We start from the raw sequence: 19,601 nt of genomic DNA, 5'->3' as shown, positions 1-19,601 counted from the left end.
GGGCTGCGGGCGCTTCGTGTTCCCCGCCCCGACCCCGGCCCCAGAGCAAAGGGTGGCTCCTGGGGTGGCACAGTCCGTATCTCCACCCACATCGAATACGCGTGGACAAAGACTGGAGTTTAGGGGAAAGAAAGATAAAGGCCTGGTTTTAAATGGAGGGTGGTGAAAAGGAATGGGGAGGCCAGGGCACCACTGCGGGATTCCCCTTACGGCATCCCACCCTGGGTTCGCCCAGTGGCCCCATCCACACCCGCGAATGTGACCTGCAGACACTGGCCCTTTAAACGGAAGGCTGGCGGCGCGGGGTGTCCATGTGGAGCTGCTCCATGCCGTGTTGTCCTGTCCGCCCATTGGCCCGCGGCCCGGTGACGTCGCCTAATAGGATGCGAACGCACTGCGGGGGGAGGAACGGAGACAAAACGCGGAGCCGGACTGCCGCTCCGCTCCCTCTGCTGGTTCTCTTGACAGTCTCCAGCCGCCGGCAGCTCCGCCCAGGGGCGGATCCCGGAGGAATTGCGACAGCCCGGCGATTGCGGGATTTAGGTCGCGAGTGGGTGGAGCGTGGAGTCCCAGGGTCAGGCCAGTCTCTGCCATTCCCAAGGTTTCCCTGACCCGGAATATCCTGATTGGAACTCTGTTAAATCTTGAATTGTTCACCCTTCCCTCCCTCCAGCAGGACAGATTTCGTCGTGAACGACCCAAACGCACCGCCCCGGCCCAACTTGTGGCTTGCAGCTGGGGCGGGGCCAGCAGGAAAGCGGAACCGCGGCGCGCACACCCCGCTCGGACCTCTCCCTCCCTGCCCGGGCCACGTGTGCGCGCGCCGGATCCGGGGGGCGGGGCCAGCAGCGCAGGACCCGCCCCTCCCTTCGCGAGACGCCGCGGCCCTGCGGGCGGGGGCTCCGGTCCGGGCTTTGGCTGTGGCCCCGGTGTAGTAGCGGGGGCGGCGGCCGGGGGCAGCGCGGCTCCTTCCCTTGTTGTGTGTGTCGGTGCCTCCTCGCCATCTTGTTGCAAAGCCCTTTCTTGTCGGCGGGACTCCCGGGGGCCGCGGGGCGGGAGGTATCGCAAGGGAGGTAGAGAGGGAGGGGAAGAAGGGAGGCAGTGCCGCCTTTTTTTTTTTTGCATCCCGTTTTTTTAAATTTGCAATTTTATATTTTGCAAATATTTTGAGAGACATTGATTTTTCTCCCCGTGCTCCCCCGTTCTTCCCTGCGGAGTGCGCTGCGCCGCCCAGCCCTGTCGCCCCCCGGAGGTGATCCCTCCCTCCTGCCTGCCCGCCAGCCTGACCTGTGCCCGGCTCACGGGCCGCAGCCTCGGCCCCGGCGCGCCCCCGGCAGCTCTCGGCGCGATGAGCATAGAGACGCTACTGGAGGCGGCCCGCTTCCTGGAATGGCAAGCGCAGCAACAACAGAGAGCACGTGGTGAGCGGCCGGGCTGGGCCCCTGGGGCACTGGGGAAGGGAAAGCGAGTGACCTCGGTCCCCGAACCCACGCGAAACCGCGGACAGGGCCCCCTCCCGGGTGGCCTACGGAGCCTGGCAGCGCACGGCTCCCCGCGAGAGCCGCCGCCCGGGGAGGGGTGATGTGGGCAGTGAAATTAATTAATGAATTCATTAACATGCTGCGAGGGACCTGGCTCCTGCGGGCGCCACCCCGGCTGCCTGGCACCCCTGTGCCCCTTCTGTGGGGGGCTGCTTTTGCGTGGGCCAGCGGAGCCCTCGGTGGCACTGAGGATGTGTGAGCCGGGGGGTGGGGTGAGGAATGGTGTTGCGTGGGGGTGGCAGGCTCGCGTGTGCGTGCGTGTGTGCACGGGGGATGTGTGATGTGAGCCTCGGGAAGAGCAGATGAACGGACGTGTACACGGGCGTGTGTATAGCACACGAGTGGGCGTGTGTGTAACGGAGTGGGGGTGGGGACTACTCTACGCCGAGCAGCTCTTCGGCTTCCCTGGCCCCGTGGGGAGGGTGCGGGGGGCGCTCCCGGCAGATCTACGCGCCGCTTGGGGCGGAGGCGGCCTTTGCAGAATGAAATGACATCGCGTGTCTTATGATCCTGGCCAGCCCCGCCTGACCCCGCCTCCCAGAGCTGGGCTGGGCCGCGCGTCCGGGGTTTGGGTGAAAGCCGGGCTAATTGGGCGTTTGCGAAATGGCCCGCGGGTCGCTGGGGGGGCAGCCCCCGGGCCCCCCTCGCTGCGCCCCGCTTTAGCCAGTGTGGAATGTGGCGTGTCTGCGCGTTCCAAACCCGCTCTCGCCTGGAATGTTGCGTGTGCCTGCGTTCCGAGCCCGTTGGTTACACCGGGTGGTGACGTGGACGGGCTCCGCCCCCGACCACGTGCACCGGGGACACTCCTGCTGGGGACGGCGCGGCCCGGCCCCTCCTCACCGCCTCGCGCTCGGCCGGGGGCGGGGCCTGGGCGGGGCTGGCAAGGGGCCTTGCGCTGGGTTGGGCCTGGGCCCGGGCCCCGGCCTCTGGGCACCTCCCAGGGAGAGCCTTTGCCCTGCGAGGGAGGAGCCGAGCTCACCTGTCGGCTCTGGCCCCTAACCTCCTGTGTTTGATCCCGAGGCAAGGGAAACGCTCAGAATCGCAGGGCGACGAGACATTTAGAGCTCACATTTTTCCACTGACCCCCAAAACGTTCCAACCATGCCCCCTGGCATCACCCGGGGCCACGCTGGAATGACCCAGGATGAGAAAGGGCAAACTTCGGCGCTCCCTCGAAAGGGAAGAGACTAATGACTCCTATCTTCACGCGCCCTGTTGGTGGTCCCTGGCTTCAGGGTGCTGCAGAGGGGCTGGCGGGAAAGACCTCCCTTTTCCAGGGTTCTGCCAGGGCCTCGGCTCTGGAACGGTGTGTGTGCAGGACCCGGAGACTCCTGTGCCCTCCCCGCCCCCTAGAATCCCCCGGCGGGGTTGGTTGTGGTGGAGAGTGCTTCGCCCTCCTTTCCTTTCTCTCTGCCTATTGTTGCTTCAATGATGAGTCATGCAGGAGGTAGAGTAGTGTGTTGTGTGCGCGCGCGCCGCCGTGTGCCGCCGCCGCGGCGGGCGGGGGTGGGGGAAGGGGGGAGCGGCAGCGGGCAAGGGGCGGGGGAGCTGAGGGGCCGGCGGCCTAGTCGGGGCGACCGGCCTCTCAAGGTCAAGAGTCACTGGAGATATGTGAGACTCAGATGCCTGGGTTTTGCAGAAGTGATGGGCGGGGACATCGCCCACACTCCCCGCCTGTTGCCTTGGTGGTCCAGAGCAGTGGAGAGTGCCCCTGGTGACCAAGAATGTCCTAGGTTTGGGCACAGGGGTCAGGGGAAGACCGTGCACAAGGTTCGGAGAGACTCACCTGCTGCCGCCATCAACACGCTGCAGTTCGAGTACCCACTGTGTTTAGACCGAGTTCAGCGGCCTGGTCATGGCTTCTTGGTGCTGGTCAGAGGTCTTTGGAGATGAGTGGGTACGGAAAGCCAGATCTACTCAAAAACTCATGTACGGGTGTCCGGAACCGATCCCAGCAGTTTCTCCTCCAGAATTCATTTTCTTCTCCCTCTTGAGGTTCTGTCCTCTGAGCTGGGGCAGGACAAATGGAAGGAAGGGCACAGCAGGTGAACCTGCTGACCAGAACGCTTTCCCGGGACCTAGGACCAGCTCTGGACAGGGATCCTCTTGTCCTTTCTCCCTTTCAACCGCAAGCATGGGTTTCTGACCTAGACCAGCCAGTTTGCTCACATGAGCACCCTGCAGACGTGTGTGCCTGTGAGAGAAGAGAAAGGGCAGAGCTATCCTGGTGCTCAGCGGGAAGGCCTGGCCTGGTCATTCCTAGTGTTCATAGAGGTGGCTCAGATGCAACTCTTCTGCCTTATTTGGAGGGAGTTGGTTGGAGTGTCCAGAGGCTCCTGACCAACTCTCCAAGGCTTACCCTGGGCCTGCCTTAGGCAGCAAGCCCCCTCTTTAGTGTGCAGATGGGAGAATTCCCGTGGCTGCTGGGGCCCACCAATGTGGGCTCCTCCACCCCTAGCCCTGTGCCTGCAGAGCGCCTGGGCCAGTCACTTGGGAAGGTTGAAGGGAGCACGCTGCCCATGCTCTTGACTGTGGGCTGAAGCCTTGGCCCCTGGGTCACTGCAGAGGGGCATGCTAAATTCTTTGGGGGCAGCCTCTGGGTGGAGCCCAGGGAAGCATGTGAGAGGGCACACCCTGTCTGGTGGACGTGCAGAACATTCTTTTAAAGAGCCTAAGCGCAGGGTGCTCCTGAGGGAGCACCAGCCACCACCAGTTTGGTGGTTCTCCAGTGCACAGGGAGAGGGTTGCCGCTGGGTGGGAAGGGACAGGAAGCTCTGGTGGGCTGGATCTGGCCGGGGGCAGCTCCTCTTCCTCACCACCTGTGGAGCTTTTTCATGCTGCTCCAGGTGTAACTGGGTCCTTCCTGGCACCTGTGAGGGACCGGCCTGGTTCTGGGTGAGAGAGGGTAGGTGAGAAGGAGGTTGCTACCTCCCAGGTGAGCTTTGGGGTTGCCTTAAAATATGGGGAATGGGGGTTGGCTTGCACTCTAGGGTCCCACCTGTCCTTGTGACTCAGGGAGGGCCCTGATTGTTCCTCTGCCTATAGAGAGTGGAGCCCACGTCTCAAGGCCAATGAAAAGTTAAGTCTGTGTCAGCCAAAGGAATGGAGGCGGGGGCTGTGTTAGGCCCTGGGATCCAGAGCCTTGTCTTGGGGTAGGGGAAGGGGCTGGGGACAACTGGGGCTGTGCCCGACTGACAAGGGCCCTGTCACTGGAACTCAGCAGGCTGCTTGGCCACTGCAGTCTGTGGGAAGCGGGAGCGCAGAGCTGGTTTTCTCCCGGGCGTAACCTAAGGCCTCCCCGCACTGGAGCAGGCCTGCAGCGGCCTGGCATCGCCTCTTCCCGAAGGGCTAGGGAGATCTGGAAGAGGCCCGCTGGCTGGCCCAGCCCCTGAACTCCGGCTGCTGGGAAACCACTGAGGCTTCCACTCCCAGGACGCTTCCCCCTTCGCTTCCTCCTCGGCCTCTTCCCTCTGCGGGAGGGCGGGGCTGGGAGCAGGCCTGGCTCACACTCCAGTTGTTGATTGGCCAAAGGGCCTGAGGCCTCAGGTTTTCTGGGGCGCCTGAGCCAGTGAGAGTGTGGGAGGTGGGTGCGCTCCTCCCCAGGGGTCCTTAGGCGACTCCAGTCCCCCGCGCCACCCCTTGCCCGGGTGTTTGGGGCGTGTCCACCAGCCCGGTCTGTCAGCTGCGTTCGTCAGCGGAGCGGGGAGGGCGTCCGGGGCCAGAGGAGAGGGCTGCTTGTCCCGGCGGCTCCCTGGCCTGGGGGCTGCAGACTCCAAGGGCCCGGGCCAGCCCCGCAGCCAGGGAACCAGAATGCTGGGGCCTGTGAGAGGACGAGGCAAGCGGGAGATGGAGGTGCCTCCCCTTCCCCTGTAGGCAGCCAGCTCCTGAGTGGGCCTTGCCTTCTTGCTGGGCTTTCAGCAGAGATGCTGAGCGGGTGGTGGGGTGCACTGCCCTGCTCAGCCCCCATTGAAGAGCCCAGCCCCTTCTTGTTTGGGAGAAATGGTCGCTGCTGTACCTCCTCCTCCTCAGCTGCCCTCTCTCACCCAGAACCAAGGCAGGTGCACTTTCCCCGGTGCCTGGCTGGACTGGTTGGGTATTTGTATTGTCTCAGGTTGAGCGGGGTGTCACTGAGGATGTCAGAGGATGCTTTAGGTCTGAAGAACAGGACATGCTGGCGCTGCTGCTGCTGGTGGTGGTGGGGATGTTGAGGATTTGGGAAAAATGAGTTATAACACGAGAAGGGTCAGAGCGGGAGTAAGTGTGTTTGTTGAATGGGCCCTGAGGAAAACAGGCATTGGGACCTAGCCTCGGAGTCAGGAGTGCTGGGCTGTTTCCACATGTGTGAAGTGAGGGTGATGTCCCTGTCCTGCCAGTGATGTGACTTGGGGCTCTTGTGAGGATCCAGGGACTGTCAGCACTTCCTTGTGAGCACAGCAAGTGTCCTCCAGGGGTCAGGAGGCTTGCTGTGGGACCTGCAGCAAATCACTTTGCTCCCTGAGCTTCACTGACTTTATCTGTGCCATGCAGGCACTGCCTGCCCTCTAGAAAGTGCCTGGTAAACATTGTTAAAGGCCTTCCACGGAAGCTGGGATCTGTTAGCACACCCGCTTCTCTGGTGTGAAGTCTTGGGTGGCTGGGCCTCTGCCTGCCTCTCCCACCTCGGCCCTGTGGCCCCTGACGCTCGCTGCCCTCACCCGCCCTCTTCCTCACCCTGCAGGCTGGCAGGTGGCCTGCAGCACCCTCTGACAGCTCTGCTCCACCCTTCCAGGGCCGCCTGTCCTGCCCGCAGCCCGGACTGTCCGCCCCCGTGACTGTCCTCCTGTTCCCTGGTGGCGGGGAACAGGTCTGTTCGATTTGTTCACTGCTGTGCCCCCGGCACTTTCCCCCGTGCCTGGCTGGGCTGGTAGGCTATTTGTGGTGTCTCTCGCTGAGCAGGGGTGTCACTGAGTACTGACTGGGCTAGGGTCAGAGGACGCGTTAGGGCTGGAGTTCTGGGGCCCCGCTGAGACCCCCCCTTGTGTTCTCTCTGTGTAGAGGAGCAGGAGCGGCTTCGCTTGGAGCAGGAGCGGGAGCAGGAACAGAAGAAGGCCAATAGCCTGGCCAGGCTGGCACATGCCCTTCCTGTGGAGGAACCCCGCATGGAGGCACCACCCCTGCCTCTGTCTCCGCCGGCTCCCCCGCCGGCACCCCCACCCCCACTTGCCACCCCTGCCCCACTGACTGTCATTCCTATCCCTGTGGTGACGAACTCCCCTCAGCCTCTACCCCCACCCCCACCCTTGCCCCCGGCAGCCCAGCCTCTGCCCCTGGCACCTCGTCAGCCAGCCCTGGTTAGCACCCCTGGACTCAGCATTAAGGAGCCTGCCCCCCTGCCGAGCAGGCCGCAGGTGCCCACCCCTGCTCCCCTACTGCCGGACTCGAAGACCACCATTCCACCCACTGGCAGCCCCAAGCCTTTGCAGCCCCTCCCCACGCCCATCCTGACCATAGCGCCACACCCTGGAGTCCAGCCTCAGCTGGCCCCCCAGCAGCCACCCCCACCCACGCTTGGGACCCTGAAGTTGGCACCAGCTGAAGAAGTCAAATCCAGTGAACAGAAGAAGAGGCCCGGGGGGTGAGTGGGGTGTGGCAGGGTCGGGCTGGTGGGGGATAGGAGAGCTGCCCATCCCCTGGGCTGTGTGCGAGACAAGGTGCCCTCCCCGGCTGGGGCTTCAGAGGTGTGTCCTGCCTCCCCAGCTTAGAAGTGCCCCCTGTATTTGAACACGTGCTCACTGTGCCCATCTCTATCCTGGGAAAGAATGTCCCATTGCCCCGTTCCCAGGCTTCTGTGTTTTCTAACGCACTCCGAGGCTGAGGCTTATGGTATTCCCAGGCCTCTGGACAGAGTATGGGCCTCTTGGGTGAGGGCTGGGGTCAACCGGCTGCTTCTGAGTCCCAGGAGCCCTCCTGGTTCCCTCCTGGTGGGACGGAGGGTGACAGGAGTTGTGATGATGAGCACAGATGTGCCCTCCAGAGGGTGGGCGCAGCATGGCACAGGGCGAACATCTCCCATTCTGCTTTAAGACAATGTTGGGGACAAACAGCCTGTGGCAATTTTGGGGGTGGCGGCGCAGGTCAGGAAGGCGGTCTAATCGAGTCCTCCTCCCTGAGCCTCCTATCTGTCTGGGTTTCAGGATCGGAACCAGAGAAGTCCACAACAAATTGGAGAAGAACAGGTGTGTGTGTGTGTGTGTGTGTGTGTGTGTGTGTGTGTGTGTGCGCGCGCGCGCGTGCGTGCGCTCGCGTGTGGCCCGGGCCCCGGCGGCCCTCGGCCCCAGCTTCCCCGGGTCCTGCCTCCCCCCCCCGCCCCAGCCCCGCCCCAGGCACCGCTGACCGGCGCTCGCCCCTCTCTCCAGGAGGGCCCATCTGAAAGAGTGCTTTGAGACCCTGAAGCGGAACATCCCCAACGTGGATGACAAGAAGACGTCCAATCTGAGCGTGCTGCGGACGGCGCTGCGGTACATCCAGGTATGGGGCCCGGAGGCCGGCGTCGCGCAGCTTCCCCCGCCCTCCCTCTGCCGCCCCTCCCCCGGCCGCGCCCCGCCCCGCCCTCACGCCCCGGCGGCTCCCCCGCGCCTCCCTCCCGCCTCCACGCGGGCGCTGAGCACATGGCCCGGCTGACGTCAGCGGGGCTCCCTGCCCGGGAGGACGCGCGTGCGCAGAGGAGGGCGCGGCTCCCCTCCCGCGCCGCTCCCTAGCCCCCGCAGCCTTGGTGTCCCCGGGGCCGTGAGGCGCGCGCCGTGACGCCTGGTGCGAGTCCCGGTGGCGGCTCCCTTTCGCGCGTGTTGGTGCAGCCGCGGGAGGGAAGGGCATGGGGCGGCCCGGCGCCTCCTCCCCGGCCGCAGAGCCTGGGCGGGAGCCCAGATTCCGCCCGAATGTCTGTAGCTATTTGCGGGGAGGGTTGGGCGTGGTCCCCGTCCACGCTGCGGCGCGGGCGGAGCACCGTGTACCCCGAAGGAGGAAGGTCCTTTCGGAGCGCGCGTGGAGGCGCCAGGGCCCGTGTGTGGGGTTACGCCTGGGGCGGGGAAAAACTGCGATTTGACTGGGCGGCAAACAGCCCCGGGGCCGCCGAGCCTGAGACACGTCACGCTTTCCTTCCTCCTGGGCTAGGAAGAGGGGGTGTCCCTTTTTTCGGGGCCCTCCCGGCTGCGCGTCCCCTCCCTTTGGGCGTCGCTCCCTCTGCAGTGCTGCGGCCGGGGGCGCCGCCACGTCAGGCAGTTGCCATGGCGGCCTGAGCTTCGGTTTCCCTGGAAACCGGCGGGGCTTCCGCGCGCCGGGCCGGAGACTGTGGGGGATGGGCTGGCGGCCGCGGAGACGCGGAGCTGTTGGGGATGGAGGGACGTGGGGCTCCCAGCCCGCGTTGGGGGGTGGGCGGCGAGCCGGGACTCTCCCTGTCCACCCTCTGAGGAAGCTCCGGGGGCGGCGCGGCGTCACGGGGCCCGTGGGAGGGGTGGCGAGGAGGGTCCAGCGCGCGAGGAGCCAGCCGCGGGGCGCCGCCCCTCCCCCGGCCTCGACCGCGGGGTCACAGCCCTGAGGTAACCGAAGCCTGACTTGCTGAGGGAGGGGCTGAGGCGCTGCTTCGCGACTGCTGCAGGCGGGCAGCTCCCTCCCAGCCTCCCGCGAACGCGCCCTTCCGCCCGCCGCCCCCCAACCCCGGCCGGGGGGCGGGGCTGGCGCGCCTCCAGACCGCTTCCGGGCAGCCGGGAGGGGCGGGGCCGGGTTCGCGGATTGGCCGCAGCGGGCGGGGGCGGTGCTCTCGAGTCGCGGAGGGCGGTGCAGCCGGCGAGGGTGACGCAGAGAAGCCGCGGCCGCGTGGGTGCGCGCGTGCTTCGGGGTGGGGCCTCGGGGCGCCGAGCGGGAGAGGGCCCCGGAGGCCGCGACAGGCCGGTGGCTTATTTCTGCAATGGTTTTGCAGAACGTGGGCTTGGTTGTAGTTTAGTCGCAGGGCTGGCTGAGGGTGTTCATGCAGACACTTCGCTGCACTCCCGACATTTGCTTAGCTATTATTTTTGAGAAATAGAAAGGACAGCATGGCGAGTTCCTCTTTGCAGATACTACTTGCAGAGGGCGCCTTGCGTAACGTGTGGGTTTGGAAATGAATCGGAAGGAGACTCAGCGGCAGCCGCAGAAGGAAGCTCTTGAGGAGCTGGGCCCGGTGAAGTAGGAGCCGGGGTGGGCCTCACTCAGGCTGTCCAGAAGGGACACCCATTCTGGTGTTGGTTACAGAAGCAGGAAACTCAAAAGGCCTGTCTACAAACCATTTACTCATTTATTCATTGAGGTGCTTTTAGCGAAGTCTCTGCTTCTGGGCGAATGGTGGCGAACAAGTAAAAAAGCCTGGGTCTCCACCCTCCCAGGCTGGGTCTTGTGGCAGATGATGAACAAGTCATTCTACAGAAGACGGCCGTATGGGCATAATAGGGACCGGGCGGCGGGATCTGTTCTGGGGAGGGAGGATAGTTGTTCCTGAGGAAAGGACCTTTGAGCTGAGACCTGCAGGATAAGTCTGGGTGGCACGGAGCAAAGTGGAGGCCAAGAGCCCAGGGGCAGCCCAGTTTCTCCAGCAGGAGGGAACAGGATGCTTTTTGGAAATAAAAGTTAGGCACGGTGGCTCGCACCTGAGTCCCCTTTACGCTACTCCGGAGGCCAAGGCAGTAAGAGCGCTTGAGCCCAGGGAGTTCGAGGATAGCCTGGGCTACAGAGTGAGACCTCCGTGTCTAAGAACAAACACAAACATGGTCAGGAGGGTGTCACTCAGGGACAGGCAGAATCAAGAGCTGGTCCTGGAGAGACCAGTGGGGCTGTATAGACTGGGGGCTTTGGTTGTTTGCTGAGAGCAGGAAGCTGCGGGAAGAAGGCAGTGGTGCCCGGCCAGAATCCGGAGTGGCTTGGAGGTGGTCAAAGGTTTGAAGACAGCCACAGTACAGTGGACAGAGACAAGAAAAACAGGCACCAAACCGTGCATCCAGGTAGTCACAGAAAGGAAATGGGTTTAGAATGAAGCAATGTGGGTTAAAGTTAGACCTTGGGGAAACCTTGCAGGGGCCTCTAGTCCTGTGAAGAACTGGACTAGGTGAGAAGAGGAAGCTTTTGACCCATGTCACTCCCTGGCGCAGAACTATATCCTACCCACAGGTGGGTTGAGTTCAGGACTGCTGCTTCCAGCCCCCAGCAGCCAGGTTCAAGTGAGAGCTGACTCACTTAGGGCCCCTTGTTGGAGCCTCAGAGCCAGGTGAAAAGCCACACACAGGCTGGGCACGATGGCTCACGCCTGTCATCCCAGCACTTTGGGAGGCCGAGGCGGGTGGATCACCTGAGGTCAGGAGTTCAAGACCATCCTGGCCAACATGGCGAAATTCTGTCTCTACTAAAAATACAAAAATTAGTCCTGCCTGGTGGCACATGCCTGTAATCCCAGCTACTCGGGAGGCTGAGGCAGGAGAATCGCTTGAACCCGGGAGGCAGAGGTTGCAGTGAGCCGAGATCATGCCACTGCGCTCCAGCCTGGATGACAGAGCGGGACTCTGTCTCCAAAAAAAGAAAAGCCACACAGGTGTGTGTGTAGGGGGAAAGGGAGTTTCCTCCTATCTTCTAGCAGAAAATGGGGAGAAACTGTTAAAGCCAGAATGAGGGAGGGCTGTGTGTGGCCTGGGACTGGCAACTGAAGTGTCAAGCTGCCAGGTTTCAGGCCAGTACAGAGCACGGTTCTACCTGGGTTATGTGTTGCTGGCACTAATGGTTAGAGACATCTGTCACTGGTGAGGGCAGAAATGTATGCAGGAGGGGGTGTGGGAAGCTGGCCTCACTGGTGGGTGGGGTTGGAGACTTTGCCAGGCCTGGTCAGAAAAAGCTGCTACAAAACAGCAAAACTGCTCCTAGCGCAGCGATCCCCAACCTTTTTGGCAACAGGGAGTAGTTTCCTGGAAGACCATTTTTCCATGGGGGAGGGAGGGCGGGGCTGGTTTCGGGATGGAAGTGTTCCACCTCCCATCATCAGGCATTAGTCAGACTCTCCTAAGGAGCACACAAAACCTAGACTCCTGGTGTGCACAGTTCACAGGAGGGCTCCTGCTTCTGTGAGAACCGAACGTCCCACTGATGTGACAGGATCAGAGCGCCATCGCTGCTCACCTCCTGCATGCGGCCCTGTTCCTGACAGGCCATGGACCAGTACCTGGGGTGTGGGGTCCCCCGCCCTAGGGGATGAAAGAAGGGAAACCTGGGTCTAATGGGTTACTGTGATTCTCCCTGTGATGCAGGGAAGAGAAAGGACAGAGGTGGGAAGGAACATGGTCACCAGGAGTCGGGACAGCGCCCTTCCAGATCCTTCCCCTGGGGCTGAGTAAGCACCCTGCACATAGCTCTTCCTGGCCGCCCATGGGCTCTGGGATTTAAACGGACTACGCAGCCATCCTCACCTTCATTCACAGCTTGGACAGGGACAGTGTGTGTTGAGGCGGAAAGACAAAACATATATATGTGAGAGACTTTGTATGAGCCGGTTCCTGATGAAGTCCTATCTTTCAGCCTCGTATTTACTGCCCAGGCAGATGGGGCTCTTTTCTTCATCCCCCTGCTTTTTTTTTTTGAGACAGAAAACTTAATAGAAATTTTGTTTGCAGTTCATACATTCTCAGTGTGAGCCAATCTGGGACCCACCGCCCCACCCAGAAGTGGCCCAGTCCTGGTGCAGGGAAGGAAGGGAAAGGTGGAGTGAGAGGAGCCCCATTTTTCCTCAGTGCCAGGGGGCTGGAGACGCCACCCCCTTCTCCTGCCTCTGGGCTCCAGGAAGGAGTGCAGATGGACTCTCAGGCCTATGGTTCCTCCTGCACACCACTGTCCCCCAGGTTGGAGGGGAGTGAGAGATACAGGGAGAGAAGGGGGACAGAGGCAAGAAAAGGTGTTGATCAAGAAAGGCGAGAACCAGGGGTGAGGGCTGACGGAGAATCAAAGATAAAACACTAGTAGGCCGGGCACGGTGGCTCATGCCTGTAATCCCAGCACTTTGGAAGGCCGAGGCGGGCAGATCACCTGAGGTCGGGAATTCGAGACCAGCCTGACCAACATGGAGAAACCCTGTCTCTACTACAAATATAAAATTAGCCGGGTGTGGTGGCACATGCCTGTAATCCCAGCTACTCAGGAGGCTGAGGCAGGAGAATCGCTTGAACCTGGGAGGCAGAGATTGCGGTGAGCCGAGATCATGCCACTGCACTCCAGCCTGGGCAACAAGAGCGAAACTCTGTTTGAAAAAAACAAACAGTAAAAAAGAAATTGAGGGAGAGTGGGGGAGGGGAGTATAACCAAAACCCACCCCAAATCCAGACCAGTCTCGAAAAAAACGGTGCGGTGCCCAGAAGGGCTTGGAGGCAGGCGGATGTGGGAGACAGAAGGACAGTGGGGGAGGCAGGGGCTCAGATGTGGTCTTGGAGCACGGGCAGATAAGATCTAGGGGGTAAAGGGAGGAGGATCTGTGTGTGATGAGGGCAGACGGGGTCAGAGAGGAAAACCAAGGCGGGCTGGTGAGTTGTGTGTGTGCAAAGCTTGCGGGCCCTGCACCTGGACATGATCAGTAAGCCTGGGAAGCTAGGAGCTCGAGAGCAGGCCAAGAAAGGGACTCGGGAGGTAGCAAGGACACGTGTGTCGGCGTTGCCTGGTGGACACATTGGTCATGACGTGCCTGGGCGAAAAGCTGCCAGCGGGGAGGCCTGTGAGACTTGCAAGAGTGGGACTGATGAAGTGTCGGGTTGGAGCACCGGAAAGACTTTGAGTGTGGAGGAGAGCTGGGTCATGGGACGCAACAGCCGTTTCTCATGGATCAGTTTAGCCCAAGTACAGGTGTACCTGTTTAGCCCAAGTACGGGGGGCACGTTCCTAGGCTTGGGGGTTGTTCAGCCCAGGGCGTCTGAAGGGCAGTGGGCAGGGCGATGGGGAGCAACATGTAAGTGGAGCCTCGTTGAGAAGCGTCACAGGCGGGCACAGTGGAGAGTTGCCCAGGAGGTCGGGGAGCAGGTGCGGACCAGCAGCCAGGAGGGAGGCGAGTCCTGGAGATGAGACGGGGCGAGGTTGTGTCACTGCCTAGTGGGTCATTCTGCAAGGATGTTGAAGTTACCAGGGAGACAGGTGAACGGTGAGGTGGAAGCACAGGATCCTGGGGTTCTGCAGAGGGTAGCTCGCGGCAGAAGTGTGCAAAGTGAAGAGGCTGCTGGAGGAGGGATGGGGCGAGAGGTGGAGAAGCCCCTGAGGACGAATTGTGGAGGACAGGGAAGGACCTGCACACCTGGTTGAGCTTGCTTCAGTGGTGCCTGTCCCAAGAGCCCACACTCCTTGGGACGCTGGGCCTCGCTGGGCAGGGGCATGGACCACAACGGGTGCGGTCTCCAGCAGCCCCCGTCAGGCTGGGCCTGCTGGTTGCCACAGACTTTCTCTGTGGGCCAGCTGATAGGGAGAGGTTTGTGGGGGCTTTGGGCCCCAAGGCTGCTGCTCAGGGTGTTCTGCTGTCCCTTACTCTGCGCCAGTCCCTGAAGAGGAAGGAGAAAGAATATGAGCATGAAATGGAGCGGCTGGCACGGGAGAAGATTGCCACGCAGCAGCGGCTGGCAGAGCTCAAGCACGAGCTGAGTCAGTGGATGGACGTACTGGAGATTGACCGTGTGCTGCGGCAGACGGGCCAGCCCGAGGATGACCAGGCCTCCACCTCCACCGCCTCTGGTGAGCCTCAGCCCCCATGCTGGCCCCACAGCCCTCAGATGTTACACCTCAAATTCCAGCCTCCCTGGCCAGGCTCTTGCCTGCTAGAAAAGATGGCCCTGGCCCCAGCCCCATCACATTCCCACGCCCCCCCGAGCATCTACGCCTCCAGCCACTTGCTTCCCCGCCCTTCTGACCTGCTCCCTGCCCCATGTTCCCCACAGAGGGTGAGGACAACATAGACGAGGATATGGAGGAGGACCGGGCGGGCCTGGGCCCACCTAAGCTGAGCCATCGTCCCCAGCCGGAGCTGCTGAAGTCCACCCTGCCACCCCCCAGCACCACCCCTGCGCCTCTGCCTCCACACCCACACCCTCACCCCCACTCTGTGGCCCTATCTCCTGCTCACCTCCCCGTGCAGCAGCAGCAGCCACAGCAGAAGACCCCTCTGCCAGCCCCTCCTCCCCCACCAGCTGCCCCTGCCCAGACACTGGTGCCAGCTCCAGCCCATCTGGTGGCGACGGCTGGGGGTGGCTCCACGGTCATCGCCCACACAGCCACCACTCACGCTTCAGTCATCCAGACTGTGAACCACGTTCTGCAGGGGCCAGGCGGCAAGCACATCGCCCACATCGCCCCCTCGGCCCCCAGCCCTGCGGTGCAGCTGGCGCCTGCCACACCCCCCATTGGGCACATCACCGTGCACCCTGCCACCCTCAACCATGTGGCCCACCTGGGCTCCCAGCTGCCCTTGTACCCGCAGCCCGTGGCAGTGAGCCAGCCCGTGGCAGTGAGCCACATCGCCCACACCCTCTCGCACCAGCAAGTGAACGGCACAGCCGGCCTGGGGCCCCCGGCTACTGTCATGGCGAAGCCGGCCGTGGGGGCTCAGGTGGTGCACCACCCCCAGCTGGTGGGCCAGACCGTGCTCAATCCTGTGACCATGGTCACCATGCCCTCCTTCCCAGTCAGCACGCTCAAGCTGGCTTGAGGACGAGGCCACTCAGAGGCCCCCAGTGGGGACAGGGAGGGGGACCTGGCCCCCACTCTCACCCACCAGCTCCACACATTCCAGCCAGGCCCAGGCCAGCCCCCCACCACCCCCAGGCCTCCTAGGGGAAAGGGGTGCAAAGACTCTGAGCCAAGGGAGGGAACGGTCACCCAGGGAGTTGGGCACAGGGCAGGGGGCCACCCTGCTGCACTAGGACTTGGTAAGATGACTCTGAGAAAATGCGAGACTCTGATGGAATGTGCCACCTGTCCGGCCCAGTGCCAGCTCCAGTGCCGCTCCTGCTTCCCCTCCCTACCCTGGGAAATCAGTGCGATGTGGACGTCACGCTCCCTGACTTCTCCCCCGCCCTGCCCCGCCTTCCTGTGCTGCTGCTGCTATTGCTGTCTGGTGAGGTGGCCCAGGCCCCTGGCTTTCCTCCGGAGCCTCAGTGTTCTCTTCCCAGGCCTTTGGAGGGGAAATGGGGGAAGCAGAACTGAAGCCATTTGGCCCAGAAAGCTGCGGACTGGGGTGATAAGGGGCCCTGCTCTGAGCACAGGTGACAGATCATAGGAAGTGGCTGGTCTGGAGTCCCACCTGGACAGGTGGAGCCCCAGCCTGGGGCTCTCTGACCCGGTTGCAGTCACTGTGATTTGTTACCTTAGAAACTACTTAAAATGATTCTCTACCAACAATAAACCAAACCCAGCCACTGCCAAGCTTCCTGTGCCCTCGACCCAATGCCTGCCACTGGGCTGTGGACCTCAGGAGGACCTCGGTTGTCCTGCCCCCTTCCCCGTGCCCTGCAGCCTGGGTCTGGATGGGAGGAGAGCCACTGGGCCTCTGTCCCCAGTCCCCAGCCCTGGGCTTGGCTCTTGGCTTCCAGAAGGCAGCAAAGAGGGGCGCTGTCCTGCGTTCAGCCCCTGATCTCTGACCTCTGCTGAGTGCTGGGCACTCCTCCAAGGGACAGGTGGGCCTGGCGGCCTGTGGGTTTGGGTGCCTCCTGCAGTTTGGGAGACATGGGCCAGCATCTGGTCTTGTTTCCAGGAGCATAGAAGCCACATCGTTGAGACATCAGGAAGGTAAAAACCCAGCGGCTTAGCCAAGCCCTAAGCCTGTCCCCAGACCAACCCTGGGACCTATACAGAACAGAGGGCCGGAGCTAGGGCTGCTGCTTCTGCTCCAGCTCCTTTGCCTCTGTCCTCCCATCCCCTCAACACCCCGCTTCTCCAGGGGACACTTTTGATTGGGCCCTCCCCGGGGAGCTGCTGAGCAGCACCACCTTTCTCTGAGAAGAGGTCCTTGGTTGGGTCAAGGACAGGGCTGAGTGTGGAACGGGGAGGAATCAGGGGCTCTGTGTTAGGATGCAGCTTTCTCTGCCTCTGGGCAGCCTGCTTTGGCCTTTCCTTGTATGTGGATGTTTATTACAAGTGGCTTTGTGTCAGACACGCTCGGCTCCCCACCTGGACACACACTCACCAGTGGCCTTTCAGTGTAGCGGGAGGAAGCCAGTGTCCCTGGATGTGAAGTTCATACTGATGGGCTGGGGCAGGGGCCTGGGCCAGCGAGGGGGCCAGGAGGGAGGGGACAGAGCTGAGGATTTCCTGGAGTGCCCTGCAGGCACAGAGGAGGTCAGCAAAGGTCTTGAATAGATTTTCTCTTGAAATAAAGAATCCTTAGATGCCTAAGAATTCCCTTCCCGTTCCCTCCTGGTCCTGGACACCTCCCAGGGACTGTTTCCTTATTTCTCTCTCCTGCTGTGGGTAAAGGGACAGTTACAAACCAGGTCACCACCCTCAGAGGCTGAGCCCTGTACCCACCCCAGCACAGCCACCTCCGCCAGACCCCCTGGCTTTGGGAGAGCCAGCTTTGCTATTCCCATTGTGACAGCAATGGCAGGCGTGACCCACGGGGCAGTTAGCAGCGTCGTGGAGCTCGCCCCTCCCCTCAGCCTGCCCACCTCTCCCTGCATCCTGAGGCCAGTGGCCCCCGGGCCTGCACAGATACCTCATCATCCACCCGCTGCCCCTCCCCGTCCCTGTCCCCCAGCAGTGGGGGCCTGCAAATCTAGTGCCGAATGACTATGTCCAGATTGGTGACGATGGGTGTTGCTGTTGTTCTTGTTGTCGTTTGTGAACGCTGTGATGCTGTGTGCCCAAGTGGGCAGCCACCACCCAGCCCTTCCTTGGGCGTCTCCCCCTGAGAGCTGTCGGGACCACATCTGTCCTCACCCTGTGGGACCGCCTGGCCCTCCCTCCCTAGCCCTTCCAGCCTGGGACACACACACACACACACACGTGCGTATGCACGCGCACACACACATACACGCGCACACATCTTACCTCTCATGGGTGTTTTACCTTTTGATGTTCAGAGTGGCTCACTGGCTGGGAGTCCTTACCTCGGGGAGAGGGGGAGGTTGGTTCCTTGGGGGGCCAAAGAAGGCAGGGAATGCCTGGAGGGGAACTGGGGTCACCATGACCCCTTCTCTCCAGAAACAGCTGCTTCTCCCCCCATCCCAGGGTCCCACCCCCAACCCCCAGAGGTGGCCCTTGTTTACAGTGAGGACTCGGCCACTGTGTCTCTGTTTCCTGAAATATAAACTGTAGCGACCCCAGACTGTAGAGATTTTTATGTGTTTGGATACATCTGCTGTGTGGAAAAAAAAAAAAAAACAACAAAAACTACAAAAACCCTAATTTTGTACATACTGTATTTTTACTATTGAACTGTATCCTAGTGGCTGTTCATGCTCCGAGACTTTAGTTACCGAGACATGAATACTATCCATGTAATAAGCACTTGCCTGGAATAAAATATAAAACTGAAATAAACCTGCACTGAAACCTGAGATGGAGCTGCCAGCCTGCAGCATCTGGGTCATTTTATTGCAAAAGGAGGCTGAGGCCTGTAGGAAGCACGCGGCAGGAGCGGCGAGATCACCTGTCTCGACCCTGTCTGCCCAGCATAGTCCTCAAGCGGCTCTGACCCGGTGCCTCCGCCGCTCTGAAAATGGCAGTTCTGGTCGGTCTGAAACTTCTGCAAAGCTTCATATTTCCTCAGACCATTTTACGAGCATTATCTTGTTTCATCTTTCAACAGCCAAGTGAAGTAAATAAGCAAGACTTAGCCCCATTTTGGCAGATAAAGAAACAGGATTGAGGTGGCCCAGTGACTTGTTGAGGCCACACGGCTAGCTGGGGACTTCGTTGGAGTGGCAGTCAGATCTCTCAACTGGGTACAGAGTTCTTACCCAGCATCTTCCACCCTTTGTGGCACCTGGGGCCAGTCCTAGACTCGGATCCAATAAAAAAGGTACAGGGGAGTTGCCCCAGGGTCTGGGCACAGAGGGTGAGAGCTTCTTGAGGAGCTGCTCTGGGGGTGCAGTTATAACAGGTCAGCTGGGGAGTCCATAAAGCTGTCCTCTAAGGGAAAGGAACAAGGGGAAGAAGAGGCTGGAGGTCAGGGGCAAAGAGCTGTGTTCTCAGCTGGGCTGGAAGCCCCTTGTCCCTGTGGCTGTGTCTTCTCGCCCTGGGCAGGCTGTCTTGGGAGTAGGTGGTGTGGGAAGTGAGGGCCGGGAGCCACTAGCTGGGCCTTTCTGGAGACCAGGCTGGGCAAGGGGGCCCAGTTTCTCATTTCCACCCTGACAGTACCTGTCTGACTCCCAGTCCCCCCAGGGGAGACTGACTCTGCCTCTCTTCCTGAGGTGGGGTGTGTAGGGGTTATCCTTGAGGAAGGGAGTGGTGTCTTGGGTCCTGTTCTCTGAAAGAGAAGGGTTGACTTCAAAAAGTTCAGGCCGGGCGCGGTGGCGCACGCCTGTAATCCCAGCACTTTGGGAGGCTTAGGTGGGTGGATCACCTGAGGTCTGGAGTTCGAGACCAGCCTGGCCAACATGGCAAAAACCCGTCTCTACTAAAAATACAAAAATGAGCCGGGCATGGTGGTGCATGCCTATAATCCCAGCTACTCAGGAGGCTGAGGCAGGAGAATCGCTTGAACCCGGGGAGCGGAGGCTGCAGTGAACCGAGATTGTGCCACTGCACTCCAGCCTGGGAGACAGAGCGAGACTCTGTCTCAAAAATTTTTTAAAAAATTAAAATGAAAGTTCGGAATCCAGCCCTCCCTACTGAGCCTGCCCTTTTCACTTGTGAGACGCGGGCTCCCTCTGCTGGTAGCTCCTGGAAGAGCTGGATCACTTCCATTAGCCCACTAAGTGCCGCTTTAGGGAAGGGGTAGGGTGAGGGTTAACCCTTCCTGGGTGCATACTCAGTGCCAGGCCCTGTGTCCACTGGGAACACAGATGAAGACCCTCCCCAGGCAGTGATGACTTGGCTGTCACTAAA

At 61.3% G+C, this 19,601-nt stretch overlaps 1 protein-coding gene and 1 long non-coding RNA gene across 3 annotated transcripts; one reads left to right on the top strand and one right to left on the bottom strand.

Moving 5' to 3' along the window:
- The first annotated feature begins 418 nt into the window (after positions 1–418).
- Positions 419–18,109, top strand: MNT (MAX network transcriptional repressor). Of its 2 annotated transcripts, none has more exons than XM_054459786.2 (6): positions 419–1,421; positions 6,576–7,155; positions 7,715–7,756; positions 7,937–8,048; positions 14,099–14,291; positions 14,495–18,109. In XM_054459786.2, the coding sequence occupies exons 1-6, from the start codon at positions 1,349–1,351 to the stop codon at positions 15,259–15,261; spliced, it is 1,767 nt and encodes a 588-aa protein (XP_054315761.1). In that variant the 5' UTR covers positions 419–1,348; the 3' UTR covers positions 15,262–18,109. The 2 variants fall into 2 exon arrangements, with proteins under 2 accessions (XP_054315761.1, XP_054315762.1); XM_054459787.2 differs by lacking the exon at positions 419–1,421 and adding an exon at positions 3,106–3,438.
- LOC134738651 (uncharacterized) lies at positions 12,098–14,100 on the bottom strand. The gene is made up of 2 exons (XR_010124566.1): positions 13,425–14,100; positions 12,098–12,822 (listed from the first exon to the last, which is right to left on the bottom strand). It is a non-coding gene; the product is annotated as an uncharacterized LOC134738651 (long non-coding RNA).
- Positions 18,110–19,601: the final 1,492 nt, after the last annotated feature.

The sequence above is a fragment of the Pongo pygmaeus genome, chromosome 19 (genome assembly GCF_028885625.2).
Source record: "Pongo pygmaeus isolate AG05252 chromosome 19, NHGRI_mPonPyg2-v2.0_pri, whole genome shotgun sequence".
NCBI classification, from domain to species: Eukaryota; Metazoa; Chordata; class Mammalia; order Primates; family Hominidae; genus Pongo; species Pongo pygmaeus.
This window is presented reverse-complemented; position numbering and strand designations above follow the sequence as displayed.

Excerpts from the sequence above, each read along its gene's own strand:
- MNT (XM_054459786.2), top strand. The coding sequence starts at position 1,349 with ATGAGCATAGAGACGCTACTGGAGGCGGCCCGCTTCCTGGAATGGCAA. Across the intron at positions 1,422-6,575 it reads GCAACAACAGAGAGCACGTG|AGGAGCAGGAGCGGCTTCGC; the intron begins GTGAGCGGCCGG and ends CTCTCTGTGTAG. Across the intron at positions 8,049-14,098 it reads CGGCGCTGCGGTACATCCAG|TCCCTGAAGAGGAAGGAGAA; the intron begins GTATGGGGCCCG and ends ACTCTGCGCCAG.